Source organism: Heterodontus francisci, chromosome 27 (assembly GCF_036365525.1).
Source record: "Heterodontus francisci isolate sHetFra1 chromosome 27, sHetFra1.hap1, whole genome shotgun sequence".
NCBI classification, from domain to species: Eukaryota; Metazoa; Chordata; class Chondrichthyes; order Heterodontiformes; family Heterodontidae; genus Heterodontus; species Heterodontus francisci.
Window position 1 is genome coordinate 27,931,073 of NC_090397.1, and position 15,240 is coordinate 27,946,312.

The 15,240-nt window shown below is 37.3% G+C and overlaps 1 protein-coding gene across 1 annotated transcript in view; it reads left to right on the forward strand.

The window, feature by feature from the left end:
* The window catches only part of LOC137384934 (mucin-22-like), a 162,976-nt gene that overhangs the window by 71,067 nt on the left and 76,669 nt on the right, over window positions 1–15,240 (forward strand). The window contains exons 58-69 of the mRNA XM_068059644.1: window positions 164–223; window positions 2,261–2,323; window positions 2,706–2,765; window positions 4,781–4,843; window positions 5,226–5,285; window positions 7,323–7,385; window positions 7,768–7,827; window positions 9,865–9,927; window positions 10,310–10,369; window positions 12,385–12,447; window positions 12,830–12,889; window positions 14,927–14,989. Coding sequence (XP_067915745.1) covers window positions 164–223; window positions 2,261–2,323; window positions 2,706–2,765; window positions 4,781–4,843; window positions 5,226–5,285; window positions 7,323–7,385; window positions 7,768–7,827; window positions 9,865–9,927; window positions 10,310–10,369; window positions 12,385–12,447; window positions 12,830–12,889; window positions 14,927–14,989 — 738 coding nt within the window. The remainder of the gene's footprint in view (window positions 1–163; window positions 224–2,260; window positions 2,324–2,705; window positions 2,766–4,780; window positions 4,844–5,225; window positions 5,286–7,322; window positions 7,386–7,767; window positions 7,828–9,864; window positions 9,928–10,309; window positions 10,370–12,384; window positions 12,448–12,829; window positions 12,890–14,926; window positions 14,990–15,240) is intronic.

Genomic DNA, 15,240 nt, shown 5'->3' on the forward strand with positions numbered 1-15,240 from the left:
CAAGAGATTGTCCCATCTGATGATTTCTGTCGTTCAATGTTGATCTTTTAATGACATAATTTCGGGTAAAGTTCCATTGTAGAACAACGTTATTAGTGTTGAATGCAAATGTGAAGTTTATAAACACAATCTTCAGATTAGGATAATTTATCTTGTTCTTCAGAAGGAATCACTACAACAGCGAAAGCAACTACAACTGGGTCCACTACAGCCTCCACATCTGGTGAGTGATGTCTCTTTTCAATCAGAACATACAAACATATGAAGATATGAATTAGGCACAGATGTAGGCCATTGGGCCTCATGGAGAATGCTTCACCATTCAATAAGATCATGGCTGATCTGTTTGAGTACAGATATACAATGGCGAGTACAGTGACACAATTCATCTTATTTCAACAACTCCAAGACACTGGAAGTCCACTACTTTGCACATGTTGATATTTAGCCCAGACAGTTCGGGGTGAAATGGTTGAAAACTGAACAAATTAAATGAAACTAGATTCATGTGTCTAGCTGAGGAGAGTTTCTGTGTCCATATTGTATACGCTCTATTCCCCATAGATAAAATAGAAACAGAAAATACTGGGAAAAGGTGGCTGTTTTGGCAGGATCTGAGGTCAGAGAAATATTTAATGTTTCAGGTCAATCACCTTTCATCAGAACTCTTTGATTTCAGATGAAACTGATGGTAATTGGTGAAAGGTCATGAACCTGAAACTTTAACACTGTTTCTCTCCACAGGTACTAACTGGGCTGCTGGGTTTATGCAGCATTTTCTGTTTTTATTTTTGATTTCTTACATCTGCAGTATTTTGTGTCTCAATCCCTTAATCTCTGCTTATTTGTGACTTTTACTGACCATCTTTGAAATCGTTCTGTGACATTTCAATGAAACAGAAAATTTGCATTTCATGTTGATGGTGGTACTCTGCATTATTTTCAAATTCTGGTAGATTCAATAACACATCTTATCAAATGATGTTCCTTTGACATGTGTCCTTTTCTTGGAGTTTTTTTTTCGGAATATGCGCTTTGCCTTTAGGGTTGCAAGGGGTGAGTATTGCTTTAAGAACCAGCAAGTCTCAGGAGTGAAAGGAAGGTGCATTTTGGTTGCCTTACATAAGGCCATTTGGAGACTGCGATTCAAAGTGTTCATTCTCGATATCACAGAAACAGCCACTGGGAGTGAGTCTCATGCAATACATTTGTTACAATTCAATTTTGAACTAGTTTTTAGTTGAAGACAGTTTGTTCGAACAGAACACAAATACAGTGACACAGACAGCTGCGGTATTTAGCAAACCTGAAAAAGAGCTGTCAACCATTTAAACAGAAGGAATAGGATTTTTAGTCCGTTTAATTATTATCTCTCAAAGTTCTAAAAAAGTCAAGCCGAAACAGAGATGTTGGGTAATTTAAATTGAAGAGAGGGAAGTTCGACGATGACAATCTTTTATCCCTCAAAAACTCTAAATTCAGCTTGATTCCATTGAAAGAGTTTGCAAGTCATTAATTGTTGAAATTCACTGGAGAAGGAAAGCAACGTTCCATGAGGACTTCAAGCAACATTATGTGATGACTTCAAGCAACATTCTGTGAGGACTTCAGGCAACATTCAGTGAAGACTTCAAGTAACATTCGGTGAGGACTTCAAGCTACACTGGACTGTAAATTTGCAAGGACACTAATTTTTTCTATTTTAAATATTGTTTAGATCTTCATAGCGTTTAAGAATTTAGTTCTTTGAATTGAAATGTTAATTTGTTGATTTAAAGACACCTGGTTTGGTTCGCCTCATTCAGGGGGTTAATAGATGGTACAATTTGGCTGGGTCTTTCTTTAATTTGGATAGTTTTAAATGATATATTAGGCAATCTGTGGAGGGACGGGATTGAATAATCAGTGTGTCTCTCCCACCATGATCAGAATCGAATATTTTGATTGGGGGCTTTGACAGGAGTGCTCAGTCGTAACACATGTTGCGATTGTTAATTGTCTTCCCTTTTCTTCTTTTGCACAGTAACTTGACAGCACGCTCTTGAAACACAATATGTAATGGAAATGTTGTTTTATCCATCAACTGTTTATGTTTGCTCTTTTTAATTGAAGTACTTAAAGCTAGTTAGTAACTGTCGTCAAGAATTACCTCATGCGTTATGCCTTAATGCCAACAAAATAATTAGTGGTGGAATTCTATTAATACTGCTGGAGTTGCAGTCAGAGTGCAGTTGTTTTGAAAATCTTTCCTTTTCTTCAGAAGTGACAACGACAGCAAAAGGAGAAATAACAACAACTGTGTCTCCAGCCACTTCTACCACTGGTAAGTAATGGTATCTTTCAATATTGACCAGTAAGTCTTTTGATACAAGTGCGCGATGATCATCTTTGGCGTGGACAATGCCAATCCATCAGCTCCGTCCTGAAGACAATAAACCCATTGCTTTGGGATGGAATTACTTGCAAAGTTTAGTACATCACAAACTTCAAACAATGGCATTTCACAACAGTTACAAAAGCACTTTTGTGAAAACCTGTCCCCCAAGAGATTGTCCCATCTGATGATTTCTGTCGTTCAATGTTGTTCTTTTAACGACATAATTTCGGGTAAAGTTCCATTGTAGAACAACGTTATTAGTGTTGAATGCAAATGTGAAGTTTATAAACACAATCTTCAGATTAGGGTAATTTATCTTGTTCTTCAGAAGGAATCACTACAACAGCGAAAGCAACTACAACTGGGTCCACTACAGCCTCCACATCTGGTGAGTGATGTCTCTTTTCAATCAGAACATACGAACATATGAAGATATGAATTAGGAGCAGATGTAGGCCATTCGGCCCCTTTGAGTCTGCTTCACCATTCAATAAGATCATGGCTGATCTGTTTGAGTACAGATATACAATGGCGAGTACAGTGACACAATTCATCTTATTTCAACAACTCCAAGACACTGGAAGTCCACTACTTTGCACATGTTGATATTTAGCCCAGACAGTTCGGGGTGAAATGGTTGAAAACTGAACAAATTAAATGAAACTAGATTCATGTGTCTAGCTGAGGAGAGTTTCTGTGTCCATATTGTATACGCTCTATTCCCCATAGATAAAATAGAAACAGAAAATACTGGGAAAAGGTGGCTGTTTTGGCAGGATCTGAGGTCAGAGAAATATTTAATGTTTCAGGTCAATCACCTTTCATCAGAACTCTTTGATTTCAGATGAAACTGATGGTAATTGATGAAAGGTCATGAACCTGAAACTTTAACACTGTTTCTCTCCACAGGTACTAACTGGGCTGCTGAGTTTATGCAGCATTTTCTGTTTTTATTTTTGATTTCTTACATCTGCAGTATTTTGTGTCTCAATCCCTTAATCTCTGCTTATTTGTGACTATTACTGACCATCTTTGAAATCGTTCTGTGACATTTCAATGAAACAGAAAATTTGCATTTCATGTTGATGGTGGTACTCTGCATTATTTTCAAATTCTGGTAGATTCAATAACACATCTTATCAAATGATGTTCCTTAGACATGTGTCCTTTTCTTGGAGTTATTTTTTCGGAATATGCGCTTTGCCTTTCGGGTTGCAAGGGGTGAGTATTGCTTTAAGAACCAGCAAGTCTCAGGAGTGAAAGGAAGGTGCATTTTGGTTGCCTTACATATAGCCATTTGGAGACTGCGATTCAAAGTGTTCATTCTCGATATCACAGAAACAGCCACTGGGAGTGGGTCTCATGCAATACATTTGTTACAATTCAATTTTGAACTGGCTTTTAGTTGAAGACAGTTTGTTCGAACAGAACACAAATACAGTGACACAGACAGCTGCGGTATTTAGCAAACCTGAAAAAGAGCTGTCAACCATTTAAACAGAAGGAATAGGATTTTTAGTCCGTTTAATTATTATCTCTCAAAGTTCTAAAAAATTTCAAGCCGAAACAGGGTTGTCTGGTAATTTAAATTGAAGAGAGGGAAGTTCGACGATGACAATCTTTTATCCCTCAAAAACTCTAAATTCAGCTTGATTCCATTGAAAGAGTTTGCAAGTCATTAATTGTTGAAATTCACTGGAGAAGGAAAGCAACGTTCCATGAAGACTTCAAGCAACATTATGTGATGACTTCAAGCAACATTATGTGATGACTTCAAGCAACATTCGGTGAGGACTTCAAGCAACACTGGACTGTAAATTTGCAAGGACACTAATTTTTTCTAGTTTAAATATTGTTTAGATCTTCATTGCGTTTAAGAATTTAGTTCTTTGAATTGAACAGTTAATTTGTTGATTTAAAGACACCTGGTTTGGTTCTCCTCATTCAGGGGGTTAATAGATGGTACAATTTGGCTGGGTCTTTCTTTAATTTGGAATGTTTTAAATGATATATTAGGCAATCTGTGGAGGGACAGGATTGAATAATCAGTGTGTCTCTCCCACCACGATCAGAATCGAATATTTTGATTGGGGGCTTTGACAGGAGCGCTCAGTCGTAACACATGTTGCGATTGTTAATTGTCTTCCCTTTTCTTCTTTTGCACAGTAACTTGAAAGCACACTCTTGAAACACAACCTGTAATGGAAATGTTGTTTTCTCCATCAACTGTTTATGTTTGCTCTTTTTAATTGAAGTACTTAAAGCTAGTTAGTAACTGTCGTCAAGAATTACCTCATGCGTTATGCCTTAATGCCAACAAAATAATTAGTGGTGGAATTCTATTAATACTGCTGGAGTTGCAGTCAGAGTGCAGTTGTTTTGAAAATCTTTCCTTTTCTTCAGAAGTGACAACGACAGCAAAAGGAGAAATAACAACAACTGTGTCTCCAGCCACTTCTACCACTGGTAAGTAATGGTATCTTTCAATATTGACCAGTAAGTCTTTTGATACAAGTGCGCGATGATCATCTTTGGCGTGGACAATGCCAATCCATCAGCTCCGTCCTGAAGACAATAAACCCATTGCTTTGGGATGGAATTACTTGCAAAGTTCAGTACATCACAAACTTCAAACAATGGCATTTCACAACAGTTACAAAAGCACTTTTGTGAAAACCTGTCCCCCAAGAGATTGTCCCATCTGATGATTTCTGTCGTTCAATGTTGATCTTTTAATGACATAATTTCGGGTAAAGTTCCATTGTAGAACAACGTTATTAGTTTTGAATGCAAATGTGAAGTTTATAAACACAATCTTCAGATTAGGATAACTTATCTTGTTCTTCAGAAGGAATCACTACAACAGCGAAAGCAACTACAACTGGGTCCACTACAGCCTCCACATCTGGTGAGTGATGTCTCTTTTCAATCAGAACATACGAACATATGAAGATATGAATTAGGCACAGATGTAGGCCATTGGGCCTCATGGAGAATGCTTCACCATTCAATAAGATCATGGCTGATCTGTTTGAGTACAGATATACAATGGCGAGTACAGTGACACAATTCATCTTATTTCAACAACTCCAAGACACTGGAAGTCCACTACTTTGCACATGTTGATATTTAGCCCAGACAGTTCGGGGTGAAATGGTTGAAAACTGAACAAATTAAATGAAACTAGATTCATGTGTCTAGCTGAGGAGAGTTTCTGTGTCCATATTGTATACGCTCTATTCCCCATAGATAAAATAGAAACAGAAAATACTGGGAAAAGGTGGCTGTTTTGGCAGGATCTGAGGTCAGAGAAATATTTAATGTTTCAGGTCAATCACCTTTCATCAGAACTCTTTGATTTCAGATGAAACTGATGGTAATTGGTGAAAGGTCATGAACCTGAAACTTTAACACTGTTTCTCTCCACAGGTACTAACTGGGCTGCTGGGTTTATGCAGCATTTTCTGTTTTTATTTTTGATTTCTTACATCTGCAGTATTTTGTGTCTCAATCCCTTAATCTCTGCTTATTTGTGACTTTTACTGACCATCTTTGAAATCGTTCTGTGACATTTCAATGAAACAGAAAATTTGCATTTCATGTTGATGGTGGTACTCTGCATTATTTTCAAATTCTGGTAGATTCAATAACACATCTTATCAAATGATGTTCCTTTGACATGTGTCCTTTTCTTGGAGTTTTTTTTTCGGAATATGCGCTTTGCCTTTAGGGTTGCAAGGGGTGAGTATTGCTTTAAGAACCAGCAAGTCTCAGGAGTGAAAGGAAGGTGCATTTTGGTTGCCTTACATAAGGCCATTTGGAGACTGCGATTCAAAGTGTTCATTCTCGATATCACAGAAACAGCCACTGGGAGTGAGTCTCATGCAATACATTTGTTACAATTCAATTTTGAACTAGTTTTTAGTTGAAGACAGTTTGTTCGAACAGAACACAAATACAGTGACACAGACAGCTGCGGTATTTAGCAAACCTGAAAAAGAGCTGTCAACCATTTAAACAGAAGGAATAGGATTTTTAGTCCGTTTAATTATTATCTCTCAAAGTTCTAAAAAAGTCAAGCCGAAACAGAGATGTTGGGTAATTTAAATTGAAGAGAGGGAAGTTCGACGATGACAATCTTTTATCCCTCAAAAACTCTAAATTCAGCTTGATTCCATTGAAAGAGTTTGCAAGTCATTAATTGTTGAAATTCACTGGAGAAGGAAAGCAACGTTCCATGAGGACTTCAAGCAACATTATGTGATGACTTCAAGCAACATTCTGTGAGGACTTCAGGCAACATTCAGTGAAGACTTCAAGTAACATTCGGTGAGGACTTCAAGCTACACTGGACTGTAAATTTGCAAGGACACTAATTTTTTCTATTTTAAATATTGTTTAGATCTTCATAGCGTTTAAGAATTTAGTTCTTTGAATTGAAATGTTAATTTGTTGATTTAAAGACACCTGGTTTGGTTCGCCTCATTCAGGGGGTTAATAGATGGTACAATTTGGCTGGGTCTTTCTTTAATTTGGATAGTTTTAAATGATATATTAGGCAATCTGTGGAGGGACGGGATTGAATAATCAGTGTGTCTCTCCCACCACGATCAGAATTGAATATTTTGATTGGGGGCTTTGACAGGAGCGCTCAGTCGTAACACATGTTGCGATTGTTAATTGTCTTCCCTTTTCTTCTTTTGCACAGTAACTTGACAGCACGCTCTTGAAACACAATATGTAATGGAAATGTTGTTTTATCCATCAACTGTTTATGTTTGCTCTTTTTAATTGAAGTACTTAAAGCTAGTTAGTAACTGTCGTCAAGAATTACCTCATGCGTTATGCCTTAATGCCAACAAAATAATTAGTGGTGGAATTCTATTAATACTGCTGGAGTTGCAGTCAGAGTGCAGTTGTTTTGAAAATCTTTCCTTTTCTTCAGAAGTGACAACGACAGCAAAAGGAGAAATAACAACAACTGTGTCTCCAGCCACTTCTACCACTGGTAAGTAATGGTATCTTTCAATATTGACCAGTAAGTCTTTTGATACAAGTGCGCGATGATCATCTTTGGCGTGGACAATGCCAATCCATCAGCTCCGTCCTGAAGACAATAAACCCATTGCTTTGGGATGGAATTACTTGCAAAGTTTAGTACATCACAAACTTCAAACAATGGCATTTCACAACAGTTACAAAAGCACTTTTGTGAAAACCTGTCCCCCAAGAGATTGTCCCATCTGATGATTTCTGTCGTTCAATGTTGATCTTTTAATGACATAATTTCGGGTAAAGTTCCATTGTAGAACAACGTTATTAGTTTTGAATGCAAATGTGAAGTTTATAAACACAATCTTCAGATTAGGATAATTTATCTTGTTCTTCAGAAGGAATCACTACAACAGCGAAAGCAACTACAACTGGGTCCACTACAGCCTCCACATCTGGTGAGTGATGTCTCTTTTCAATCAGAACATACGAACATATGAAGATATGAATTAGGCACAGATGTAGGCCATTGGGCCTCATGGAGAATGCTTCACCATTCAATAAGATCATGGCTGATCTGTTTGAGTACAGATATACAATGGCGAGTACAGTGACACAATTCATCTTATTTCAACAACTCCAAGACACTGGAAGTCCACTACTTTGCACATGTTGATATTTAGCCCAGACAGTTCGGGGTGAAATGGTTGAAAACTGAACAAATTAAATGAAACTAGATTCATGTGTCTAGCTGAGGAGAGTTTCTGTGTCCATATTGTATACGCTCTATTCCCCATAGATAAAATAGAAACAGAAAATACTGGGAAAAGGTGGCTGTTTTGGCAGGATCTGAGGTCAGAGAAATATTTAATGTTTCAGGTCAATCACCTTTCATCAGAACTCTTTGATTTCAGATGAAACTGATGGTAATTGGTGAAAGGTCATGAACCTGAAACTTTAACACTGTTTCTCTCCACAGGTACTAACTGGGCTGCTGGGTTTATGCAGCATTTTCTGTTTTTATTTTTGATTTCTTACATCTGCAGTATTTTGTGTCTCAATCCCTTAATCTCTGCTTATTTGTGACTTTTACTGACCATCTTTGAAATCGTTCTGTGACATTTCAATGAAACAGAAAATTTGCATTTCATGTTGATGGTGGTACTCTGCATTATTTTCAAATTCTGGTAGATTCAATAACACATCTTATCAAATGATGTTCCTTTGACATGTGTCCTTTTCTTGGAGTTTTTTTTTCGGAATATGCGCTTTGCCTTTAGGGTTGCAAGGGGTGAGTATTGCTTTAAGAACCAGCAAGTCTCAGGAGTGAAAGGAAGGTGCATTTTGGTTGCCTTACATAAGGCCATTTGGAGACTGCGATTCAAAGTGTTCATTCTCGATATCACAGAAACAGCCACTGGGAGTGAGTCTCATGCAATACATTTGTTACAATTCAATTTTGAACTAGTTTTTAGTTGAAGACAGTTTGTTCGAACAGAACACAAATACAGTGACACAGACAGCTGCGGTATTTAGCAAACCTGAAAAAGAGCTGTCAACCATTTAAACAGAAGGAATAGGATTTTTAGTCCGTTTAATTATTATCTCTCAAAGTTCTAAAAAAGTCAAGCCGAAACAGAGATGTTGGGTAATTTAAATTGAAGAGAGGGAAGTTCGACGATGACAATCTTTTATCCCTCAAAAACTCTAAATTCAGCTTGATTCCATTGAAAGAGTTTGCAAGTCATTAATTGTTGAAATTCACTGGAGAAGGAAAGCAACGTTCCATGAGGACTTCAAGCAACATTATGTGATGACTTCAAGCAACATTCTGTGAGGACTTCAGGCAACATTCAGTGAAGACTTCAAGTAACATTCGGTGAGGACTTCAAGCTACACTGGACTGTAAATTTGCAAGGACACTAATTTTTTCTATTTTAAATATTGTTTAGATCTTCATAGCGTTTAAGAATTTAGTTCTTTGAATTGAAATGTTAATTTGTTGATTTAAAGACACCTGGTTTGGTTCGCCTCATTCAGGGGGTTAATAGATGGTACAATTTGGCTGGGTCTTTCTTTAATTTGGATAGTTTTAAATGATATATTAGGCAATCTGTGGAGGGACGGGATTGAATAATCAGTGTGTCTCTCCCACCACGATCAGAATTGAATATTTTGATTGGGGGCTTTGACAGGAGCGCTCAGTCGTAACACATGTTGCGATTGTTAATTGTCTTCCCTTTTCTTCTTTTGCACAGTAACTTGAAAGCACGCTCTTGAAACACAATATGTAATGGAAATGTTGTTTTATCCATCAACTGTTTATGTTTGCTCTTTTTAATTGAAGTACTTAAAGCTAGTTAATAACTGTCGTCAAGAATTACCTCATGCGTTATGCCTTAATGCCAACAAAATAATTAGTGGTGGAATTCTATTAATACTGCTGGAGTTGCAGTCAGAGTGCAGTTGTTTTGAAAATCTTTCCTTTTCTTCAGAAGTGACAACGACAGCAAAAGGAGAAATAACAACAACTGTGTCTCCAGCCACTTCTACCACTGGTAAGTAATGGTATCTTTCAATATTGACCAGTAAGTCTTTTGATACAAGTGCGCGATGATCATCTTTGGCGTGGACAATGCCAATCCATCAGCTCCGTCCTGAAGACAATAAACCCATTGCTTTGGGATGGAATTACTTTCAAAGTTTAGTACATCACAAACTTCAAACAATGGCATTTCACAACAGTTACAAAAGCACTTTTGTGAAAACCTGTCCCCCAAGAGATTGTCCCATCTGATGATTTCTGTCGTTCAATGTTGATCTTTTAACAACATAATTTCGGGTAAAGTTCCATTGTAGAACAACGTTATTAGTGTTGAATGCAAATGTGAAGTTTATAAACACAATCTTCAGATTAGGGTAATTTATCTTGTTCTTCAGAAGGAATCACTACAACAGCGAAAGCAACTACAACTGGGTCCACTACAGCCTCCACATCTGGTGAGTGATGTCTCTTTTCAATCAGAACATACGAACATATGAAGATATGAATTAGGAGCAGATGTAGGCCATTCGGCCCCTTTGAGACTGCTTCACCATTCAATAAGATCATGGCTGATCTGTTTGAGTACAGATATACAATGGCGAGTACAGTGACACAATTCATCTTATTTCAACAACTCCAAGACGCTGAAAGTCCACTACTTTGCACATGTTGATATTTAGCCCAGACAGTTCGGGGTGAAATGGTTGAAAACTGAACAAATTAAATGAAACTAGATTCATGTGTCCAGCTGAGGAGAGTTTCTGTGTCCATATTGTATACGCTCTATTCCCCATAGATAAAATAGAAACAGAAAATACTGGGAAAAGGTGGCTGTTTTGGCAGGATCTGAGGTCAGAGAAATATTTAATGTTTCAGGTCAATCACCTTTCATCAGAACTCTTTGATTTCAGATGAAACTGATGGTAATTGATGAAAGGTCATGAACCTGAAACTTTAACACTGTTTCTCTCCACAGGTACTAACTGGGCTGCTGAGTTTATGCAGCATTTTCTGTTTTTATTTTTGATTTCTTACATCTGCAGTATTTTGTGTCTCAATCCCTTAATCTCTGCTTATTTGTGACTATTACTGACCATCTTTGAAATCGTTCTGTGACATTTCAATGAAACAGAAAATTTGCATTTCATGTTGATGGTGGTACTCTGCATTATTTTCAAATTCTGGTAGATTCAATAACACATCTTATCAAATGATGTTCCTTAGACATGTGTCCTTTTCTTGGAGTTATTTTTTCGGAATATGCGCTTTGCCTTTCGGGTTGCAAGGGGTGAGTATTGCTTTAAGAACCAGCAAGTCTCAGGAGTGAAAGGAAGGTGCATTTTGGTTGCCTTACATATAGCCATTTGGAGACTGCGATTCAAAGTGTTCATTCTCGATATCACAGAAACAGCCACTGGGAGTGGGTCTCATGCAATACATTTGTTACAATTCAATTTTGAACTGGCTTTTAGTTGAAGACAGTTTGTTCGAACAGAACACAAATACAGTGACACAGACAGCTGCGGTATTTAGCAAACCTGAAAAAGAGCTGTCAACCATTTAAACAGAAGGAATAGGATTTTTAGTCCGTTTAATTATTATCTCTCAAAGTTCTAAAAAATTTCAAGCCGAAACAGGGTTGTCTGGTAATTTAAATTGAAGAGAGGGAAGTTCGACGATGACAATCTTTTATCCCTCAAAAACTCTAAATTCAGCTTGATTCCATTGAAAGAGTTTGCAAGTCATTAATTGTTGAAATTCACTGGAGAAGGAAAGCAACGTTCCATGAAGACTTCAAGCAACATTATGTGATGACTTCAAGCAACATTATGTGATGACTTCAAGCAACATTCGGTGAGGACTTCAAGCAACACTGGACTGTAAATTTGCAAGGACACTAATTTTTTCTAGTTTAAATATTCTTTAGATCTTCATTGCGTTTAAGAATTTAGTTCTTTGAATTGAACAGTTAATTTGTTGATTTAAAGACACCTGGTTTGGTTCTCCTCATTCAGGGGGTTAATAGATGGTACAATTTGGCTGGGTCTTTCTTTAATTTGGAATGTTTTAAATGATATATTAGGCAATCTGTGGAGGGACAGGATTGAATAATCAGTGTGTCTCTCCCACCACGATCAGAATCGAATATTTTGATTGGGGGCTTTGACAGGAGCGCTCAGTCGTAACACATGTTGCGATTGTTAATTGTCTTCCCTTTTCTTCTTTTGCACAGTAACTTGAAAGCACACTCTTGAAACACAACCTGTAATGGAAATGTTGTTTTCTCCATCAACTGTTTATGTTTGCTCTTTTTAATTGAAGTACTTAAAGCTAGTTAGTAACTGTCGTCAAGAATTACCTCATGCGTTATGCCTTAATGCCAACAAAATAATTAGTGGTGGAATTCTATTAATACTGCTGGAGTTGCAGTCAGAGTGCAGTTGTTTTGAAAATCTTTCCTTTTCTTCAGAAGTGACAACGACAGCAAAAGGAGAAATAACAACAACTGTGTCTCCAGCCACTTCTACCACTGGTAAGTAATGGTATCTTTCAATATTGACCAGTAAGTCTTTTGATACAAGTGCGCGATGATCATCTTTGGCGTGGACAATGCCAATCCATCAGCTCCGTCCTGAAGACAATAAACCCATTGCTTTGGGATGGAATTACTTGCAAAGTTCAGTACATCACAAACTTCAAACAATGGCATTTCACAACAGTTACAAAAGCACTTTTGTGAAAACCTGTCCCCCAAGAGATTGTCCCATCTGATGATTTCTGTCGTTCAATGTTGATCTTTTAATGACATAATTTCGGGTAAAGTTCCATTGTAGAACAACGTTATTAGTTTTGAATGCAAATGTGAAGTTTATAAACACAATCTTCAGATTAGGATAATTTATCTTGTTCTTCAGAAGGAATCACTACAACAGCGAAAGCAACTACAACTGGGTCCACTACAGCCTCCACATCTGGTGAGTGATGTCTCTTTTCAATCAGAACATACGAACATATGAAGATATGAATTAGGCACAGATGTAGGCCATTGGGCCTCATGGAGAATGCTTCACCATTCAATAAGATCATGGCTGATCTGTTTGAGTACAGATATACAATGGCGAGTACAGTGACACAATTCATCTTATTTCAACAACTCCAAGACACTGGAAGTCCACTACTTTGCACATGTTGATATTTAGCCCAGACAGTTCGGGGTGAAATGGTTGAAAACTGAACAAATTAAATGAAACTAGATTCATGTGTCTAGCTGAGGAGAGTTTCTGTGTCCATATTGTATACGCTCTATTCCCCATAGATAAAATAGAAACAGAAAATACTGGGAAAAGGTGGCTGTTTTGGCAGGATCTGAGGTCAGAGAAATATTTAATGTTTCAGGTCAATCACCTTTCATCAGAACTCTTTGATTTCAGATGAAACTGATGGTAATTGGTGAAAGGTCATGAACCTGAAACTTTAACACTGTTTCTCTCCACAGGTACTAACTGGGCTGCTGGGTTTATGCAGCATTTTCTGTTTTTATTTTTGATTTCTTACATCTGCAGTATTTTGTGTCTCAATCCCTTAATCTCTGCTTATTTGTGACTTTTACTGACCATCTTTGAAATCGTTCTGTGACATTTCAATGAAACAGAAAATTTGCATTTCATGTTGATGGTGGTACTCTGCATTATTTTCAAATTCTGGTAGATTCAATAACACATCTTATCAAATGATGTTCCTTTGACATGTGTCCTTTTCTTGGAGTTTTTTTTTCGGAATATGCGCTTTGCCTTTAGGGTTGCAAGGGGTGAGTATTGCTTTAAGAACCAGCAAGTCTCAGGAGTGAAAGGAAGGTGCATTTTGGTTGCCTTACATAAGGCCATTTGGAGACTGCGATTCAAAGTGTTCATTCTCGATATCACAGAAACAGCCACTGGGAGTGAGTCTCATGCAATACATTTGTTACAATTCAATTTTGAACTAGTTTTTAGTTGAAGACAGTTTGTTCGAACAGAACACAAATACAGTGACACAGACAGCTGCGGTATTTAGCAAACCTGAAAAAGAGCTGTCAACCATTTAAACAGAAGGAATAGGATTTTTAGTCCGTTTAATTATTATCTCTCAAAGTTCTAAAAAAGTCAAGCCGAAACAGAGATGTTGGGTAATTTAAATTGAAGAGAGGGAAGTTCGACGATGACAATCTTTTATCCCTCAAAAACTCTAAATTCAGCTTGATTCCATTGAAAGAGTTTGCAAGTCATTAATTGTTGAAATTCACTGGAGAAGGAAAGCAACGTTCCATGAGGACTTCAAGCAACATTATGTGATGACTTCAAGCAACATTCTGTGAGGACTTCAGGCAACATTCAGTGAAGACTTCAAGTAACATTCGGTGAGGACTTCAAGCTACACTGGACTGTAAATTTGCAAGGACACTAATTTTTTCTATTTTAAATATTGTTTAGATCTTCATAGCGTTTAAGAATTTAGTTCTTTGAATTGAAATGTTAATTTGTTGATTTAAAGACACCTGGTTTGGTTCGCCTCATTCAGGGGGTTAATAGATGGTACAATTTGGCTGGGTCTTTCTTTAATTTGGATAGTTTTAAATGATATATTAGGCAATCTGTGGAGGGACGGGATTGAATAATCAGTGTGTCTCTCCCACCACGATCAGAATTGAATATTTTGATTGGGGGCTTTGACAGGAGCGCTCAGTCGTAACACATGTTGCGATTGTTAATTGTCTTCCCTTTTCTTCTTTTGCACAGTAACTTGAAAGCACGCTCTTGAAACACAATATGTAATGGAAATGTTGTTTTATCCATCAACTGTTTATGTTTGCTCTTTTTAATTGAAGTACTTAAAGCTAGTTAGTAACTGTCGTCAAGAATTACCTCATGCGTTATGCCTTAATGCCAACAAAATAATTAGTGGTGGAATTCTATTAATACTGCTGGAGTTGCAGTCAGAGTGCAGTTGTTTTGAAAATCTTTCCTTTTCTTCAGAAGTGACAACGACAGCAAAAGGAGAAATAACAACAACTGTGTCTCCAGCCACTTCTACCACTGGTAAGTAATGGTATCTTTCAATATTGACCAGTAAGTCTTTTGATACAAGTGCGCGATGATCATCTTTGGCGTGGACAATGCCAATCCATCAGCTCCGTCCTGAAGACAATAAACCCATTGCTTTGGGATGGAATTACTTGCAAAGTTTAGTACATCACAAACTTCAAACAATGGCATTTCACAACAGTTACAAAAGCACTTTTGTGAAAACCTGTCCCCCAAGAGATTGTCCCATCTGATGATTTCTGTCG